This window comes from Neomonachus schauinslandi, chromosome 4 (genome assembly GCF_002201575.2).
Source record: "Neomonachus schauinslandi chromosome 4, ASM220157v2, whole genome shotgun sequence".
NCBI lineage: Eukaryota > Metazoa > Chordata > Mammalia > Carnivora > Phocidae > Neomonachus > Neomonachus schauinslandi.
In genome coordinates, this window is record NC_058406.1 from 61,253,968 (window position 1) to 61,272,945 (window position 18,978).

Consider the following 18,978-nt stretch of genomic DNA (forward strand, 5'->3'; position numbering starts at 1 on the left):
GATTTCTGTATTCCTAAATACACATACATACAATGTATACTACATATTAAAAGTGCTGTGTATGCAACATATACAAGAAATAATTAAAAATGGCAAAAAGTGGTTTGTTAAAGAGAATCAAAAATTTCATTCCAGACACAAATGAGCTGTTAAAATACAATATAGCAATTGCTCTTTACTCTCTCCCTCTATCAGACCAATTTGTTCATTTCAAATACGATGCTGATTAGTAGCAATCAACATATAATTAGGCAAAAATGAAGGTCACATTGAGGTAGGGTATCCTAATTGATCACAGTGTGTCCTTTAAATGCTTGTGACACATGTCTGGACTATGCTGGCAGTTAACAAAAAACAATGCATAAAAATATGGCTTGGATCAGTAGATACACTAATGCCTGGCAGACTAAAAGCAATTCTCCATTACTGGCAGCTAAAATATATTCTGACTCAATTCTTTGTGTAACCACAAAGGGGCACTTTATTATTTTTTTTTGGATATTCTTTTTTTGTTTATTGAGATATAATTGACATAACATTCTATTAATTTCAGGTGACTCAATATTTGTATATATTGTGAAATGATTGCCACAGTATGGTTAACATCTGTCATCATACATAGCTAAAAAATTTTTTTCTTGTGATGAAAGCTTTTAAGATCTACCCTTTTCGCAACTTTCAAATATACAATATGGTATTATTAACTATTATCACCATGGTGTACCTTACATCCTAAGTGGATATTCTTTTTTTTTTTTTTTAATTTTATTATGTTATGTTAGTCACCATTCAATACATGATTGGTTTTTGATGTGGTGATCCACGATCCATTGTTTTCATATAACACCCAGTGCTCCATGCAGTACATTCCCTCCTTAATACCCATCACCGGGCTAACCAATCCCCCCTCCCCTCTCCCCTCTAAAACCCTGTTTGTTTCTCAGAGTCCATAGTCTCTCATGGTTCATCTCTCCCTCCAATTCCACCCCCCCATTTTTCCCTTCCTTCTCCTAATGTCCTCCATGCTGTTCCTTATGTTCCACAAATAAGTGAAACCATATGATAATTGACTTTCTCTGCTTGACTTATTTCACTTAGCATAATCTCCTCCAGTCCCATCCATGTTGATGAAAAAGTTGGGTATTCATCTTTTCCGATGGCTGAGTACTATTCCATTGTATATATGGACCACATCTTCTTTATCCATTCATCTGTTGAAGGGCATCTCAGCTCTTTCCACAGTTTGGCTATTGCAGACATTGCTGCTATGAACATTGGGGTGCATATGGCCCTTCTTTTCACTACATCTGTGTCTTTGGGGTAAATACCTAGTAGTGCAATTGCTGGGTCATAGGGTAGCTCTATTTTTAACTTTTTGAGGAACCTCCACACTGTTTTCCAAAGTGGCTGTACCAACTTGCATTCCCACCAACAATGTAAGAGGGTTCCCCTTTCTCCACAACCTCTCCAACATTTGTTGTTTCTTTCCCTGTCCGTTTTTGCCATTCTAACTGGTGTAAGGTGGTATCTCAGTGTGGTTTTCATTTGAATTTCCCTGATGGCTAATGATGATGAACATTTTTTCATGTGTCTCTTAGACATTTGGATGTCTTCTTCAGAGAAGTGTCTGTTCATCTCTTCTGCCCACTTTTTGACTTGATTATTTGTTTTTTTGGGTGTTGAGTTTGAGAAGTTCTTTATAGATCTTGGATACCAGCCCTTTATCTGTAGTGTCATTTGCAAATATCTTCTCCCATTCTGTGGGTTGCCTCTTTGTTTTGTTGACTGTTTCCTTTGCTGTGCAGAAGCTTTTTATCTTGATGAAGTCCCAAAAGTTCATTTTTGCTTTTGTTTCACTAGCTTTTGGAGATGTATCTTGAAAGAAGTTGCTGTGGCCGATGTCAAAGAGGTTACTGCCTATGTTCTCCTCTATGATTTTGATGGATTCCTGTCTCACATTGAAGTCTTTCATCCACTTTGAGTTTATCTTTGTGAATGGTGTTAGAGAATGGTCGAGTTTCATTCTTCTGCATGTGGCTGTCCAATTTTCCCAGCACCATTTATTGAAGAGACTGTCTTTTTTCCATTGCATGATTTTTCCTGCTCTGTCAAAGATTATTTGACCAAAGAGTTGAGGGTCCATATCTGGGTTCTCTATTCTGTTCCATTGGTCTATATGTCTGTTTTTGTGCCAGTACCATGCTGTCTTGGTGATCACAGCTTTGTAATATAGCTTGAAATCGGGCAACGTGATGCCCCCAGCTTTGTTTTTCTTTTTCAACATTTCCTTGGTGATTCGGGGTCTTTTCTGATTCCATACAAATTTTAGGATTGTTTGTTCCAGCACTTTGAAAAATGTCATTGGAATTTTGGTCGGGATGGCACTGAAGGTATAGATTGCTCTGGGTAGCATAGACATTTTAACAATGTTTATTCTTCCCATCCATGAGCATGGAATGTTTTTCCATCTTTTTGTGTCTTCTTCAATTTCTTTCGTGAGTGTTTTGTAGTTCCTAGAGTATAGATCCTTTACCACAAAGGGGCACTTTAAATGTAGTTCTTCATCATTATTTTTATATATTCAATTCATATAGGTTTAACATTCTAATACAAATCAGAATTTGGTGAGTAGAAGAGCTATACTGTAGATTAAAAGATTACATTTGGTATGAAAAAAGCATGATTTAGTAAGTAATCTATGGTGTACTTAACATAAATGTAAATAACATGTACATGGGTACATAAAAAACAATATACAAAATGTTTTTGTTTCATCATGGGAATGATGGATTTGTACAGTGGAAAATTTCCTAGACTGGGAAGAGGAAGATATTAATTCACTCATTTATTCCTGCAACAAATATTTATTGATCACCTACTCTGAGCCTGTTCTAGGCACTGGAAACACAATAGTGAATAAAACAGATAAAAACCCTTGCCCTTAATCTGTTTACTTTCTAGTAGAGGCGAAATGGATAACAACAAGTAAGTAAAATTATTTGTTACAAGATGGTAAAAAATGCAATGGAGAAAAATAAGGCTAGAAAGGAGGTTAGAGGCTACAAAGTAGCTGAGTAGTATTCCAGTTTTACATGGGTAATCAAGGAAGGCCTCCCTAAAAAGGTAACATTTGAGGAAAGACGTGAAGACTATTGATCAAGCCTTAGTCATTTGGAGAAAGAGTACTCTAGGCAGAGAGAACAGCAAAGTCTAATGCTCTGAGACAGGAGCACTCCTGGATCCTTCAAAGACAAGAGATGGGTAATATAACCTGAGGGTAGTGAGTAGAGAAAGAGGAAGCAAATAAGTTAGAAGCCTATTACATTTTTGAGGCAGTTGTGCTGCCAAAGAATTCACGACCTAATCTGAAAGGCCTTTGACTGTTAAAATAATCTTTGAGGTGCTAAATTTGCACAACAGGAAGGGAGCTTCAAAGTTCTATGGCCCTCAAAAGAGCATATATCTCCAATGCTCAGCAATGATGTGGTCTGAGGCTAGCAGACAGGAAATAACCTCCCAGGTGGTTAAAGGACCATAGGCTGAAATGGGGAATGCAATCCAGGTCGAATAAGAATGTTTTCCAGTGCCATGCACTGGAAACCCCTGTGCATTTATCACTCCTCCCTTTCTGAACTGGAGTTTGTATTCTAATAGTCCCAGCCTCATACCCCATTGTGCATTCAATGTAAAGACCTGATAAAGAGAGGATGTATCACCCAGAGATCCTTGGACTTTGGGTTAAAAATAGTACTATGGGGGATCCTGGGTTGTCTCCCTTGGGAAGAAGGGTATTCTGGAGGACAGAGGGATAGACTATAGAAGACCCAACTAACTGCCCATTGAAGTCTGTGCCTTATCCCACAATGGCACTGCTTTAGTCTTTCCTTCTTGCATCTAGGTGTGAACATATAAAAATAATATGCATGTTGTAGGAGTAGAAATGTAATGTTTGAACACTTCTAAACCAAGGCTTATAAGAGCAGAGATGCTTATTTATCTTCTGTCTCCTTCTGGCAAGTGGATGCAGATGACAAGAAGGACTTAAGACAGAGCCACCAGATGAAAGGATTCTGGAGAAGAGGTGCCCACTGACCAAAACCACCAGCCTTATACTGTCACATGACCAGAAATAAACTTTATTATGTTAAGTCACTGAAAAACTCGAGTTTATTAGTTATAGTAGCTAGCTTTGCTCTTTCTAATATGGATCTTGAGAAAAGTACCGCTTCTCAGGGTTGCAGTTTGTTCATTTTATAAAAATAGGTGGTTCAACAAAATCACTGAGAATCTTTAGTGATACCATAATGATTAATCCTGCTTCATTTTGATTGTATATGAACAAACATGAGCTCATGCTTATGTCTTCCCATCTTCTATAAATTCATCATTAACCATACACACACAGAATTCAAATGGAATTGCTGATTCTTTTATCCAAGAATGTTCAAAATTGCAATGCATTTTTTGCCTTACCTGTGTGGTAGGACACTGTAGGTTTACCACCACAGAGGGACTGGTACAGCTGAACAAGTTAAAGTAAAACAAAATGGTCTTGTTCCTGTTAAGAAAACAACATAAAATAATCTTTTTAGTGACTGTGGAAATAGTCCATACCATTTCAGACCCTGTACACTTTTAATATAATGACCTTTAAAATTTGGCTTCATTTTCCCTAGACAGCTACAATATAGTCCCCAACTCCTCTTTAAGCTGCCTAACATTCAAAGCTCCTTTTTGTAATAGTAAAAAACTGAAATAATTAAATTGTTCATCAATAGTGGATTGGTTAAAGAATTTTAGTCCACAAAGAAGACTATATTACCACTGAAAATAACGTTGAAGAAAATGCTTAATGGATGAATTCACAATACATTAATTTTAGGAAGCACGTTACTAAAGAGTATTAAAATATAATTAGATTTTAATTTTTCAAAAACAGGTAAAGCATATGCAGAAACAATATGTATGAATGGTGGGATAATATGTTTAATTTTTGTACCTTTATGGATTTTCTAAAATAAATTTGTTACTTTGGTAAACAAAAAAAAGATAAGTAAATTGAGTGATATCTTCTGTTTGAAATTGTGGTCAGTAGCATAGTAACAAGGCAGGTTGATACTCACTATCACTAGCATTGAGTGAAGTATTACTCTGCCATTTAGCAGTCAATGATTCTCTTTTGAATCTCAATTTCATCTGTACAATGGGGATAATACCAGCCCCACTGACTTCACAGTGGTGATGGGAGGACATAAGAGAATATGTAGTGAACTCAAGACATGTGGCTGTCCAACTTTAATATGTATCTCTAAACTTTGGGAGTATTTGTTGAAAATTGTGATTCCTGACTCCTTCTCTACCCTTACGAGCCCAAATTTCAGGATATGGGGCCCAGGAATTCACATTTTATCCCTATTCTCCCCAGATTTATCTATTTACTTTTATATAAATTCCACTAGCCAACATATAGTATATCATTAGTTTCAGATGTAGAGTTCAATAATTCATCAGTTGTGTGTAACACCCAGTGCTCATCACATCACCTAGTTACCCCATGCCCCCACCTACCTCCCCTCCAGCAACCCTCAGTTTGTTTCCTAGAGTTAAGAGTCTCTCATGGTTTGTCTATCTGATTACTTCCCATTCAGTTTTCCCTCCCTTCTCCTATGATTCTCTATGCAGTTTATATTCCACATATGAATGAAACCATATCATTGTATTTCTCTGACTTATTTCACTTAGCATAATACCCTCCAGTTCCATCCATGTCGATGTAAATGCTAAGTATTCATCCTTTCTGATGGCTGAGTAATACTCCATTGTGTATATACACCACATCTTCTTTATCCATTCATCTGTGGACATCTCAGCTCTTTCCATAGTTAGGCTATTGTGGACACTGCTGCTATAAACATTGAGGTGCAGGTGCCCCTTCAGATCATTTGTATCTTTGGGGTAAATAACTAGTAGTTCAATTGCTGGGTCATAGGGTAGGTCTATTTTCAACCTTTTGAGGAACCTCCATACTGTTTTCCAGAGTGGCTGCACCAGCTTGCATTTCCACCAACAGTGTAGGAGGGTTCCCCTTTCTCCACATCCTCGCCAACATTTGTTGTTTACTGTCTTGTTAATTCTAGCCATTCTGACTGGTGTGAGGTGGTATCTCATTGTGCTTTTGTGTTTCCCTGATGCCAAGTGATGTTGAGCATTTTTTCATGTGTCTGTTGACCATCTGTATGTCTTCTTTGGAGAAATGTCTGTTCGTGTCTTCTGCCCATTTCTTGATGGATTATTTGTTCTTTGGGTGTTGAGTTTGATAAGTTCTTTATAGATCTTGGATACTAGCCCTTTATCTGATGTTATTTGTAAATATCTATATTAATTAATATTAATGTAGTCTATCACATTGATTGATTTGTGGATGTTGAACCACACTTGCAACCCAGGAATAAATCCCATTGGTCATGGTGAATAATCCTTTTAATGTACTGTTGGATCCTATGGGCTAGTATCTTGGTGAGAATTTTGGCATCCATGTTTATCAGGGATATTGGTCTGTAATTCTCCTTTTTGATGGGGTCTTTGTCTGGTTTTGGGATTAAGGTAATGCTGGCTTCATAGAAAGAGTTTGGAAGTTTTCCTTCCATGTATATTTTCTGAAACAGCTTCAGAAGAATAGGAATTAATTCTTCTTTAAATATTTGGTAGAATTCCCCTGGAAAGCCATCTAACCCTGGACTCTTGTTTGTTGGGAGATTTTGATTATGGCTTCAATTTCCTTGCTGGTTATGGGTCTGCTCAGGTTTTCTATTTCTTCCTGTTTCAGTTTTGGTAGTTTATAAGTTTCCAGGAATGTATCCATTTCTTCCAGATCGCCTAATTTGTTGGCATATAGTTGCTCATAACATGTCCTTATGACTGTATTTCCTTGGTGTTGGTTGTGTTCTCTCCTCTTTTATTTATGGTTTTATTAATTTGGGTCTTTTTTTCTTTTTGATCAGTCTGGCTAGGGGTTTACTGATCTTATTAATTCTTTCAAAAAAACCAGTTTCTAGTTTCATTGATCTGTTCTGTTTTTTCATTTCTATTTAGTTGATATCTGCTCTAATCCTTATGATTTCTGGTCTCCTGCTTGGTTTAGGCTCTATTTGCTGTTCTTTCTCCATGTCCTTTAAGTGTAAGGTTAGTTTGTGTATTTAAGACTTTTCTAGTTTCTTGAGAAAGGCTTGTATTGCTATGTACTTCCCTCTTAGGACTGCCTTTGCTGTATCCCAAGGGTTTTGAACAGTGTGTTTTAATTTTCATTCGTTCCCATGAATTTTTTAAAATTTCTCTTTAATTTCCTGGTTCAATTCATTGTTTAGTAGGATGCTTTTTAGCCTCCATGTATTTGAGGTCCTTCCAAATTCCCTCTTGTGATTCAATTCAAGTTTCAAAGCACTGTGGTCTGAAAATATGAAGGGAATAATCCCAATCTTTTGGTACCAGTTGAGTCCTGACTTGTGACACAGGATGTGATCTATTCTGGAGAATGTTCCATGTGCACTCAAGAGTATTCTGTTGTTTTAGGATGGAATGCTCTGCATATATCTGTGAAGCCCATCTGGTCCAGTGTGTCATCCAAAGCCCTTGTTTCCTTGTTTCCTTGTTGATCTTCTGCTTAGATGATCTAACCATGCTGTGAGTGGGGTGTTAAAATCCTCTACTATTATTGTATTATTATCAATGTGTTTAATTTTGTTATTAATTGGTTTATATAATTGGCTGCTCCTAAGTTGGCACATAAATATTTATAATTGTTAGATCTACTTTTTGGATAGACCCTTTAAGTATGATATAGTGTCCCTCTTCATCCCTTACTACAGTCTTTGGTTTAAAATCTAATTTGTCTAATATGAGGATTGCTACCCCAGCTTTCTTTTGGTGTCCATTAGCATAATAAATGGTTCTCCAGAGCGCCTGGGTGGCTCACTTGTTTAAGTGACTGCCTTTGGCTCAGGTCATGATCCTGCAGTCCTGGGATTGGGTCCCACATCGGGCTCCCTGCTCGGCGGGGAGTCTGCTTCTCCCTCTGACTCTCCCCCTCTCATGCTCTCTATCACTAACTCTCTCAATTAATAAATAAAAATCTTTAAAAAAAAATAAAAAAAAAATAAATGGTTCTCCACCCCTTCACTTTCAGTCTGGAGGTGTCTTTGGGTCTAAAATGAGTCTCTTGTGGACAGCATATCAAAGGGTCTTGCTTTTTTATCCAATCTGATACCCTGTGTCTTTTGATTAGAGCATTTAGCCCATTTACATTCAGAGTAACTACTGAAAGATATGAATTCAGTGCCATTGTATTACCTGTAAAATCACTGTTTCTGTTTATTGTCTCTGTTCCTTTACTGGTCTCTGTTACTTGTGAGCTCTCTTTGCTTACAAGATCCTCTTTAATATTTCTTGCAGGGCTGGTTTAATGTTCACAAGTTCTCTTAGATTCTGTTTGCCCTAGAAGTTCTTTATCTCTCCTTCCATTCTGAATGATAGCCTTGCTGGATAAAGTATTCTTGGTCCCATGTTTTTCTCATTTAGCACCCTGAACATATCATGCCAGCCCTTTCTGGCCTGCCCGGTCTTGGTGGATAGGTCTTCTGCCAGTCTAATGTTTCTACCCGTATAAGGTTAAGGACCACTTGTCTCAAGCTGCTTTCAGGATTTTCTCTTTATCTCTGAAATTGGCAAGCTTCACTATTATATGTCAGGGTGTTGATCTATATTTAATGATTTTGAGAGGGGTTCTCTGTGCCTCCTGGACTTGATGCCTATTTCCTTCCCCAGATTAGGGATATTCTCAGCTATAATTTGCTCAAATATACCTTCTACCCCTATCTTTCTTCTCCCTCTGGAACCCCAATAATTCTAATCTTGTTTTGCTTTATACTATCATAGATCTCTCGAATCCTCCCCTCATGGTCCAATAATTGTTTCTCTCTCTTTTGCTCAGTTTCTTTATTCTCCATAATTTTATCTTCTGTATCACTTATTCTCTCTTCTGCCTCATTTATCCTAGCAGTAAGAGCCTCTATTATTGATTGTATCTCAGCAATAACCTTTTTTATTTCAACCTGATTAGGTCTTAGTTCTTTTATTTCTCCAGAAAGGGAATCTCTTGTGTCTTCTATGCTTTTTTCAAGCCCAGCTAGTATTGTTATACTAATTATTCTTAATTCTAGCTCTGAAATTTTACCAATATCCATATTTATTAAATCTATCATTGTGATTACTGGCTCTTGTTCTTTTTTTCTGGGAATTTGTCCCTCTGGTCATTTTGTCCAGAGAAGAATAGATGAACAAGAGAACAAAAAAAGAAAAAAAAAAATCAACCATGACCCCAGCAAAATATACACTAGGCAAATCAGAAGAGATCAGAAACCAAAAAAGAAAAAAAAGCGGGGGGGATAGAATATAACCAAACAGGTAGAACAGGGTGATACATTTCGTCCTGGATGTATTTTTGTCTGTTTGTTAGAAGACACTTGATCCCAAAATTGTAAAGAAAGAAAAACATATGTATACAAAAATAAAATTGAATACAGTGAAAGGAAGCCAAAAATGAAGAATATAGCTATAAAATGTAAAAATGAAAATTAAAAAAAGACTTAGAGTTGATAACAGAAGCTAGTTGAAAAGGGGGAAAAAAAGAAAATTTAAAATTGAAAGACTAAAGAATCATGAGAAAAAACCCTCAAATTCTATATACTATTTTCCCCTAGTGCAGGAGTTTTTCAGTTCTATGTGATCCATAAACTTGGTATTCACCTGATGTTCCTCCTGATCTTCTACAGGAGGAGCCTGCTGTGCTGATTCTCAGGTGTCTTTGCCTGGGCAGACTTGCACCACCCCTTGCCAGCTCAGTCTAAGCTGCTTCGGGTTACTCTAAGGGGATTTTGTTCCCTGAAGGCTTTTCATGCCACTTTAGAGGATGAAAAAAAATAAAATAAAAATGGCGGCACCCTGATCTCCAGCCCTGGAGCTGAATGATTGCGACCCCCACCTCTTCAGTGCACCCTCAGGGAAAAGCAGGCAATCACTTTCCTGTGAGCCAAATTCCACAGACTCCTGCAGTGCACATCTTCCTGGGGCGGGGCGGGGTGGGGGGTGGGAGTCTCACCACGGCGCTGCTGCTTTCTGGGGAGCTGTTGCTCGATCCTGTGTGCACCGCACACCTCCTCCCATGGGAAGGAGCAGGGTTTCACAGCAGTTTTGCTGCTTGCTGGGCCCCTGCTTCAAGAGCAGTCATCTGATCATGCTGCAGTTTGAGCTTTATGGCAACACCTAGCTGAAAGCCTATTCTGAGGCTTGCTAATTGTAGCTGGCTTCCCTGCTCCAATGCTTGGGAACTCTGCTGCATGGAGGCACACCCGTTCTCCCCCGTTCGGGGATCTGGAGACCATACTGTCCCACCTAGCTTTCTGCCCCACTTCACCACCTGAACACCTTTCAGGCAGAGATGTCACTCACCCGAGAAGACTTCTAAGAGTTCCACTTTTATGCTCTGCTGCTATATCACTTTCCAGTTGCCGGTTTATGGAGGCTCCCTCCCCCGAAGTTCATCTTCCAATATAATGCCTCAGATTCACTTCTCTGCACCTCCACACTTCTCCTTGCAGAAAGTGGCCAATTTTCTATTTGTAGAATTGCAGCCATTCTTTTCTTAGATTGCAGGTTGAGTTTGCAGGTGTTCAGAATGATTTGATAGATATCTAGCTGAATTCAAGGGACCAGATGAAACAAGGGCCCCTATTCTTTCACCATTTTCCATCCACTTCCTCCCCAGTAGATTTAGATACAGGTGGCTTATAAACCATACCTTGAGAGAACACAGCCCTAAACATTCAAGCATTTCTTAAGTCCCCAATTAATTAATGTGACTACATACATAGAAGAATGCATAGTAGACTGTTAACTCAGAATCGCCAAGTAGGATCCAAATGTAAAAATAAAGAAAGCCCTCCACAAAAAAAAAAAAAAAATTCTGGCTAGATTCTTGCATCATTTCTACCCTCTTCCTGCCCCGGAATGGGTGAATTTTTTTTCCCAGCTCCAAACTGCAGAGGGCTCTGAGATAATCTCTCATACAGACTGAGGGTACCTGTAGGAAGGGCAGACCAGCATTTCATTTTCAAATGTACATCTCTTCTGTGGCAGACTTATTCATCAACCCTCTGTGCCCATTTTAGAAGTGAGAAATGAAACCCAAAATGACCACAGAGGGTTAGAAAAGCCAATGGCACAGAAAGAGGACAGCCCTGAAGCAGCATCTTATGGGAGGATGAAGAATCAAGTAAATGGGCTTGCACTTCCCTGGTGATAACTCATCTGACACCAAGAGACTGGTAGTGAGTCACCAGGGATGGAGCTGAAGGGGTTTGGAGGGTGGCAAGCCAAAGCTGATCTCTCAAATCAAAGGACTATTTAGTAAGGACTTCCCCCAGAGAATCTTCTCTTGTACACCATGAGAGAGCCAGCTTTTGGATGCTTACCCCAAAGAGGGTATTGATGTCTAGTTAATCATGTCTCAGCTGCAGTAGTAATAAGCACATGGGACTAGGGCAATGGCCAGACACTCCTCCTCCTTCCATCCCTCACAACACAAAGAAACAGCCAGAACCAAAAGAGAGGGAAGAGAAGGGAAAGGACGGACCAGGCCCTCTCTTCCTCTCTCAGTTCCCTTTCAGAGTTCAAACTTGAGCTGGGGGATTGGAAGAAATGAGATTCAAATTTTAAATTGGACTACACTAAACTCTATAACAATAGAAAGGGTCTGGAAAAATACAGAATCTACCTGAGATGTTCAAGTGAGAAGAAGACAGACTTGCATGAACTCTGTTAAAGCCAATGATATGGGAAAAATAAACCCATTTCATGTTTGTAATCCTATCAAGTTCAGATGGCTCAAGAATATGGTCATTGACTTATACACAGTATGCACATAGCTACTTCATGATTCCCAAGAGCCAGCTTTGCTCTTTCACCAAACAGCCCTATCATCTACACAGTCTTGTGGTACACGTGATTTGAATTTGTACCTATGCAAATGAATATATTATTGCATGTCATGAATCGTTGGAGTTCCTTGGGAGTAGTGTGAATGGTAAATCATTAAATGTCAAGAGTCCCCCACAGGTAAAATTGATTTATAAACTGCAAAGATACATAAACTCAAGTTATTCACCTGATTATGCTATTGTCAAGGGTAAGGTTTATACCTTCTTCACCTTTATATCCCACTTTTCCAACACTTATCCTAGTACTTGGCCCATTCTAGATTTTTATTAAATGTTGCAGAATGAATGAGAACAATTCCAGAGTAAGTTATTGTTGTTGTTTAATCTTAGAATCCTCCTTAGTTTCCCAGTACAAATCTAAGGTCATTCAATTCCAGTCTGTCTGATATCCTTAAACTTCAGTGAACCTCATGGGGTGCCCCGGTGGCTCAGTCAGTTAAGTGTCCAACTCTTGATTTCAGCTCAGTGTCATGATCTCGGGGTTCTGGAATAGAACCCCACATTGGGTTCTGTGCTCTCCCTCTGCCCTTCCCCCCACACACGTACTCTTTCTCTAAAATAAATAAATCTTAAAAAACAAAAACAAACTTCAGTGAACCTCAAATTCCTCAGGTACAGCATTGGTGGTGATGGTTGCAACTGAGCAATTCTGTGGGAGTGACTGAGGGAGTAACTATTTAACTTAAACTGCATTTCCATCAAGAAACAACAAAGTAAAATCAACTGCAAACTACTAGTTCAAAATGATGTACCATGCACTTAAGCCTTCTCTCCTCTTTCCTGAGCCTCAAGGAAATAAAAGAATGGAAGTACAAAAAGGAATAAACCTTACCACACCAGCTGAGGGTGGGAAAGACAGGATCTGTTCACAATTGTATGAGAGTTCAACAATTTCTGGAAAATGGAAAGCATATGAGAGTATGTTGAGTGATGAAGAAGACACCAGGGAAGGGTAGGGAAAGGGTGAGATACAACCTGCCTATTGGATATCATGAAATGCTGGATTCAGAGTTGAAAGTGAAAAATGTGGTTGAACACAAGATTAACTGAAGGTTTATGTACAGAGCTACAGTACAAACCAGCACCTCTCTGTTTTTTCCCATACCCGGCACTAGGAATTCCAGCATCCAAGAAAAACATGCAAAACTGAGGCCTCCTTTGTGGAATGAACCTTCTGGGGTTAGCAAAGACTTTTATGGAATTTGGTGCCCCAGCCTACAAGCCTTCATATTTTGCAAACATATGCCTGACAACCAGCTTCCCATCAGTTTATGCTGTCGTGAAATCTGACAGCAAACATAGCCTCATCACCTTATACAGGGCAGAGGTCTCACAGGAAAACTGACCTACTAACATAGCTGTGGGACAAATTCATACAAGTGACTTCTTTCTTTAATAATAATTGGTAATCAAGTAGAACCAGGAATGTAAGGAAGAATCAGAATATGAAAGAGAAAGACTAAAGTAAACAAAAACTGATGCTGGATGAAATTCAATAATTTAGGGCATAGGATGGACCTTTAAAGAAAATCCAATATTTTCAAAATAATCCAAGTAGACTGCCCATAAAATAAAAATACTATAACATTACAAAGAAATAGAGGATAAGAGGGCTCTTAAAGATGAAAAATATGAGGAAGATGGAACAGTAGGAGGACCCTAAGCTCACCTCATCCCATGGATACAACTAGATAACACCCACATCAATATAAATAACCCAGAAAATGACCCAAAGACTGGCAGAACAGATTCTCCATAGCTAAACATAGAGAAGAGGCCACCTTGAAAAGGGTAGGAAGGGCAGAGACACAGACAGGAGTTAAACAGACCCACAGGACTGTCCCCAGGAGGAACAATGCAAGTACAGAGAGGGAAAAGAAACCACCCTCACACCAGGCACCCCAGGCATGGGGAACCTGCATGGGGAAGATAAACCCCCATAACATTTGGCTTTGAAAACCAGAGGGGCTGAATTTTGTGAGTTTTTACAATCACTGGGGCTTAGTACCTAGAACTTTAAAAGTCAGCAGGCTGGACTCTGGAAGAGCTGGGAGAGCCTGGAGGAGGAGGAAATGCAGTCCCCACCCTTAAAAAGAGTACAACAAACTGCCCCACTAAGATACAGCATAGAAGCAGCAGTTTGAAAAACACCTGGGGTATGAAGGATGGAGATCTGTTTACTAATCTGAGAGTGAAGGCTGGAAGAGCAGGGATTTGGGGGAGATTTCTCCTGTAACAAAAGAGCTGACAGGTGTCATTCCACCCCCCTGCCCCCCCAGCTTAGAACCAGGGACACCTGTGGGAACCAACACAGTGCCAACAGTTATTATCTCACTTGCTAACACTGTACCCTGCCCTGGCATTCTCCAGCAGACATGCCCATCCACAGCCAAGCCTCCATTCCAGGTCCACTCCCAAGCACACCTGAGCAAAACTTCCTGACACTGTGTACCTCACGCCCATGTTCGCCTGCAGACCTGCCCCCTTCAATACAACTGTGGAGAGACCATCCAAAGTGCTACCATGAGCCTGGCAGTGTGCAAGCAGCCCTGAGAGAGGCCAGCACAACTCCAGAGTGACTCCTGCTCTAGGGGAGAGGGGATGATAACCACATACACCGGATCGAATTTGGCCACAAAGGTGGGCTGGGGGCAGACAGCTGGTCTGACTACAGGCCCTGCCCACCACCAAAAGCTTCTCAAAGGACAACAGAGGGAAAGAACCCTGCAATTCAGTGCTACTGCCTCTCTGGCAAACATTTAGTCTGACTCAACTCAAGTGCAAGGCGGCCGCAGCCTGACCCACTAAGAGAGGAAATAAATGCTACCCACAAGGAAAGAGAGCCATTGTAGATAACTGGACTAAAGGCAAATACAGCTCAGTTACCACAGCAGGGCACACACAACATATATAAGAGACATTCCTAAAGTGCCAGGTTCTGGTAAACAGGGGACATTGCAGTGCAGGGCACTACAGGACCTTTTTATAAGGCCATTACTTTCAAGAGCAGGAGATGTAGCTGACTTTCTTAACACATAAAAACAGACACAGAGTTACACAAAATAAGGAGACAAAGGAATTTGTTCCAAATAAAAGAACAGGACAAAATTACAGCAAGAGCACTAAATGTAATGAAGTAATACATATACCTGATAAAGAATTTAAAATAATGATCACAAAAATATTCAGTGGATTTGAGAAAAGAGTGGAGGACCTCAATAACACCCCCAACAAAGAGACAGAAAACATAAAAAAGAACCAATCAGAGAAGAAATAATAATGAAAATTAAAAATACATTAAATGGAATAAATAGTGTACTAGAGGAAGCAGAGAAACAGATTAATGATCTGGAGGACAGACTAATGGAAAGCAATCAAACTGAACAGGAGAAAGAAAAAAAATAATACAAAATGAAAACAGATTTAGGGACCTCAGTGACACCATCAAGTGTACTAACATTTGCACTGTATAGATCCTAGAAAGAGAAGAGAGAGAAAAAGGGGGTAGAGAATTTATTTGAAGAAATAATAGGTGAAAACTTCCCAAATATGGGGAAGGAAACAGAAATGCAGATCCAAGACTCACAGAGAACCCCCAACAAAATCAATCCAGGAAGGTCCACACCAAGACACACAGTAATTAAAATGGCAAAAAGTAGTGATAAGGAGAGAATTTTAAAAGCAGCAAAAGAAAACAGGTGCATGCAAGGGAAATCCCATAAGGCTATCAGCTGATTTTTCAGCAGAAATTTTGTAGGCCTGAAGAGGGTGGCATGATATATTCAAAGTACTGAAAGAAAAAAACCTGCAACCAAGAATACTCTATCCAGCAAGACAATCATTCAAAATAGAAGGAGATACAAAGAATTTCCTAGACAAACAAAATTTAAAGTAATTCATGACCACTAACCCAGCCCTACAAAAAATGTTAAAGGGGACTCTCTGAATGGATAGGAAAGACCATAAGCAATCCCATTTACTAGACCACTTTTCTACACCATACACAAAAATAAAAATGGATTAAAGACCTAAGTGTGAGACAGGAAACCACTAAAGTCCCCTTTGATAATAACCTCTTTGGAATTAGTTATAGCAGCTTCTTACTAGACACATCACTGGAGGCAAGGGAAACAAAAGCAAAAATGAACTACTGGGACTTTATCAAGATAAAAAGCTCCTGCACAGTGAAGGAAACAATCAACAAAATTCTAAGGCAATCTATGGAATGGGGGAAGATATTAGCAAATGACATATCTGATAAAGGGTTGTTACCCAAATCTAAAAAGAACTCAACAAACTCAACACTCAGAAAACAAATAATCCAGTTAAGAAATGGGCTGAAGACATGAACATTTTTCCAAAGAAAACTTCCAGATGGCCAACACACATGAAAAGACGTTCAATATCACTGATCATTAGGAAGATGCAAATCAAAACTACAGTGAGCTATCACTTCATTCCTGTCAGAATGACTAAAAATAACAACACAGGAAACAAAAGGTGTTGGCAAGGATGTGGAGAATGGGGAACCCTCTTACACTGTTGGTGGGAATGCACACTGGTGGAGCCACTCTGGAAAACAGTATGGAGTTTCCTCCAAAAGTTAAAAATAGAACTACCCTATGTCTCAGTAATTGTACTACTAGGTATTCACCCAAAAGATGCAAAAATACTCATTTGAAGGGATACATGCACCCCGATGTTTAAAACAGCATTATCAACAATAGCCAAATTATGGAAAGAACCCAAATGTCCATCTACTGATGAATGGATAAAGAGTACTTGGGGTGTACACACACACACACACATACACACAGGAATATCACTCAGCCATTAAAAAGAATGCAATCTTGCCATTTGCAACAAAGTGGATGAAGCTAGAGAGTATTATAAGTGAAATAAGTCCATAAGAGAAAGAAAAGTACTGTATGAGTTCACTCCTATGTGGAATTTAAGAAACAAAATGTATGAACATAAGGGGGAAAAAAAGAGAGGTAACCCATAAGACAGACTCTTAACTATAGAGAACAAACTGAGGGTTGCTGGAAATGAGGTAGGTAGGGGGGATGGGTTAAATGGGTGATAGGTATTAAGGAGGGCACTGGTTGTGAGCAGCGTTGGGTATTGTAGGAAGTAACGAATCACTAAATTCTACACCTGAAACTAACATTACATTGTATGTTAACCAACTGGAATTTAAATAAAAATGTGAAACCAAAAAAAAAAAAAAATGAATCCAGGAAGTCCAAGGTGTGAATAACAGAATTCCAAAGAGACAACCAATAAAATGGGAAGAATGAAAATAGCTAAGAAATAACTGAAGAAAATTTTCCAGGGCTAATAAGAATCCTAGTTTTTCAGAATTAAAGGATTCAAGACTGAACAAAAATAACTTAAGAAGAGAAAAACACCGATGTCACATTGTGAGCTTTCAAAACACTAAGAATAAAGGAATGATTTTAAATGCCTTTTCCAAGAGAAAAAAAGTCACCACAAAATATGTGAATCAGACTGGCATTAGCCACAATGGATGCCAAAAACACTGAAACAATGTCTTCAAATTTCTGACAAAAATTGTCTTTCAAGGTACAAATCTATCAGTAGGCCATCAATCAACTATAAATAGAGAAAAGAAAAGTATTTATAGGGGAAATACTCAGGAATTTACTTCTCAGGAAATACACTTCCTGTGCTTCCTTTCTTTAGGAAGATCATCGAGAATATTCTCCACCAAAACAAGGGTGTCAGCAAGGAAAACAAATTGGCAAACAGGAAACAGTACATGGGACATGTACATACTTTAAAAAGTGTCTGTTGTTTATCTGAAATTAAAATTTAAGTGGGCATTCTGTGTTTTTATTTGCTTAATCTGGCAACTCTAGAATCAGGATCCAATCAAATGGGGTAGACAAGTCCCAAAATTAAAGCTTTGCAGTAGATCTAAAATTTACCAGGTCCTGAGTGAAACAAAAGGACAGAGGCACTGCAGGGTTGTCTTCAGAGAAAAGGGGCCTCTGAAAAATGGGGTGATTGGGTCCTGATAAAGGCTATTCACAAAAGCTGAGCATAATACTTTCTAGGTCCATCCATGTTGTTGCAAATGGCAAGATTTCATTCTTTTTATGGCTAATACTCCATTGTGTTTATATGCCACAAAACAAGTGAACAAATGAATACAACAAAAGAGAAACAGACTCATAAATATAGAGAATAAACTGGTGGTTGCCAGAGGGGCAGGGGCAGAGAGATAGGCAAAATAGGTGGATAGGGATTAAAAGGTACACACTTCCAATTATAAAATAAATAGGTCACAGGGATGAGAAGGACAGCATTAGGGAATAGAGTCAATAATACTATAATAACTTTCTGTGATGACAGGTGGCAACTATTCTTGACATGGTGAGCATATTGAAATGTATACAGTTGTTGAATCACTATGTTGTACACCCGAAACATTATAAGTCAACATTATATATAATTGCATATTACATTACCTATAAGGTAACATTGTAAGTCAACTATGGGCCAATTAAAAAATTTTTTAAAGAAAAAATCTTGTTGGCAAAATATAATTAAGAATGTTAATGCCCTATGTTAAAACAAACTAAAATATGGGAGGATACTAAGCCACTAATAAAACATAAGATTTGACTTTGATATCAGTGACCTAGTAGACATGAAAATGGAATGGCCTGGTATTGAGTAAAGTTTACATAGTTATAACAGAATCAAAGTCTTTTGTTTCCAACTTCTAGAATCAACCTACCAGTAGAACATGGAAGGTGATATAATGTGTGGTGATTAACATAACATAATAAAATAAAATTTTTTAAAAAGTTGTGGAACTGAACTTCATAACAAATTTGATTAAGTAAAAAGGTAAATATAGAAAGTAGAAGGGGAAATGAAAAGAAAGAGGGAGAGAAAG

The 18,978-nt window shown here is 38.6% G+C and overlaps 1 protein-coding gene across 1 annotated transcript in view; it reads right to left on the reverse strand.

Moving 5' to 3' along the window:
* SLC44A5 (solute carrier family 44 member 5) overlaps nucleotides 1–18,978 on the reverse strand; it is a 151,733-nt gene that overhangs the window by 57,604 nt on the left and 75,151 nt on the right. Inside the window, exon 5 of the mRNA XM_021678139.2 lies at nucleotides 4,474–4,558. Within this exon, the coding sequence (XP_021533814.2) occupies nucleotides 4,474–4,558 (85 nt within the window). The remainder of the gene's footprint in view (nucleotides 1–4,473; nucleotides 4,559–18,978) is intronic.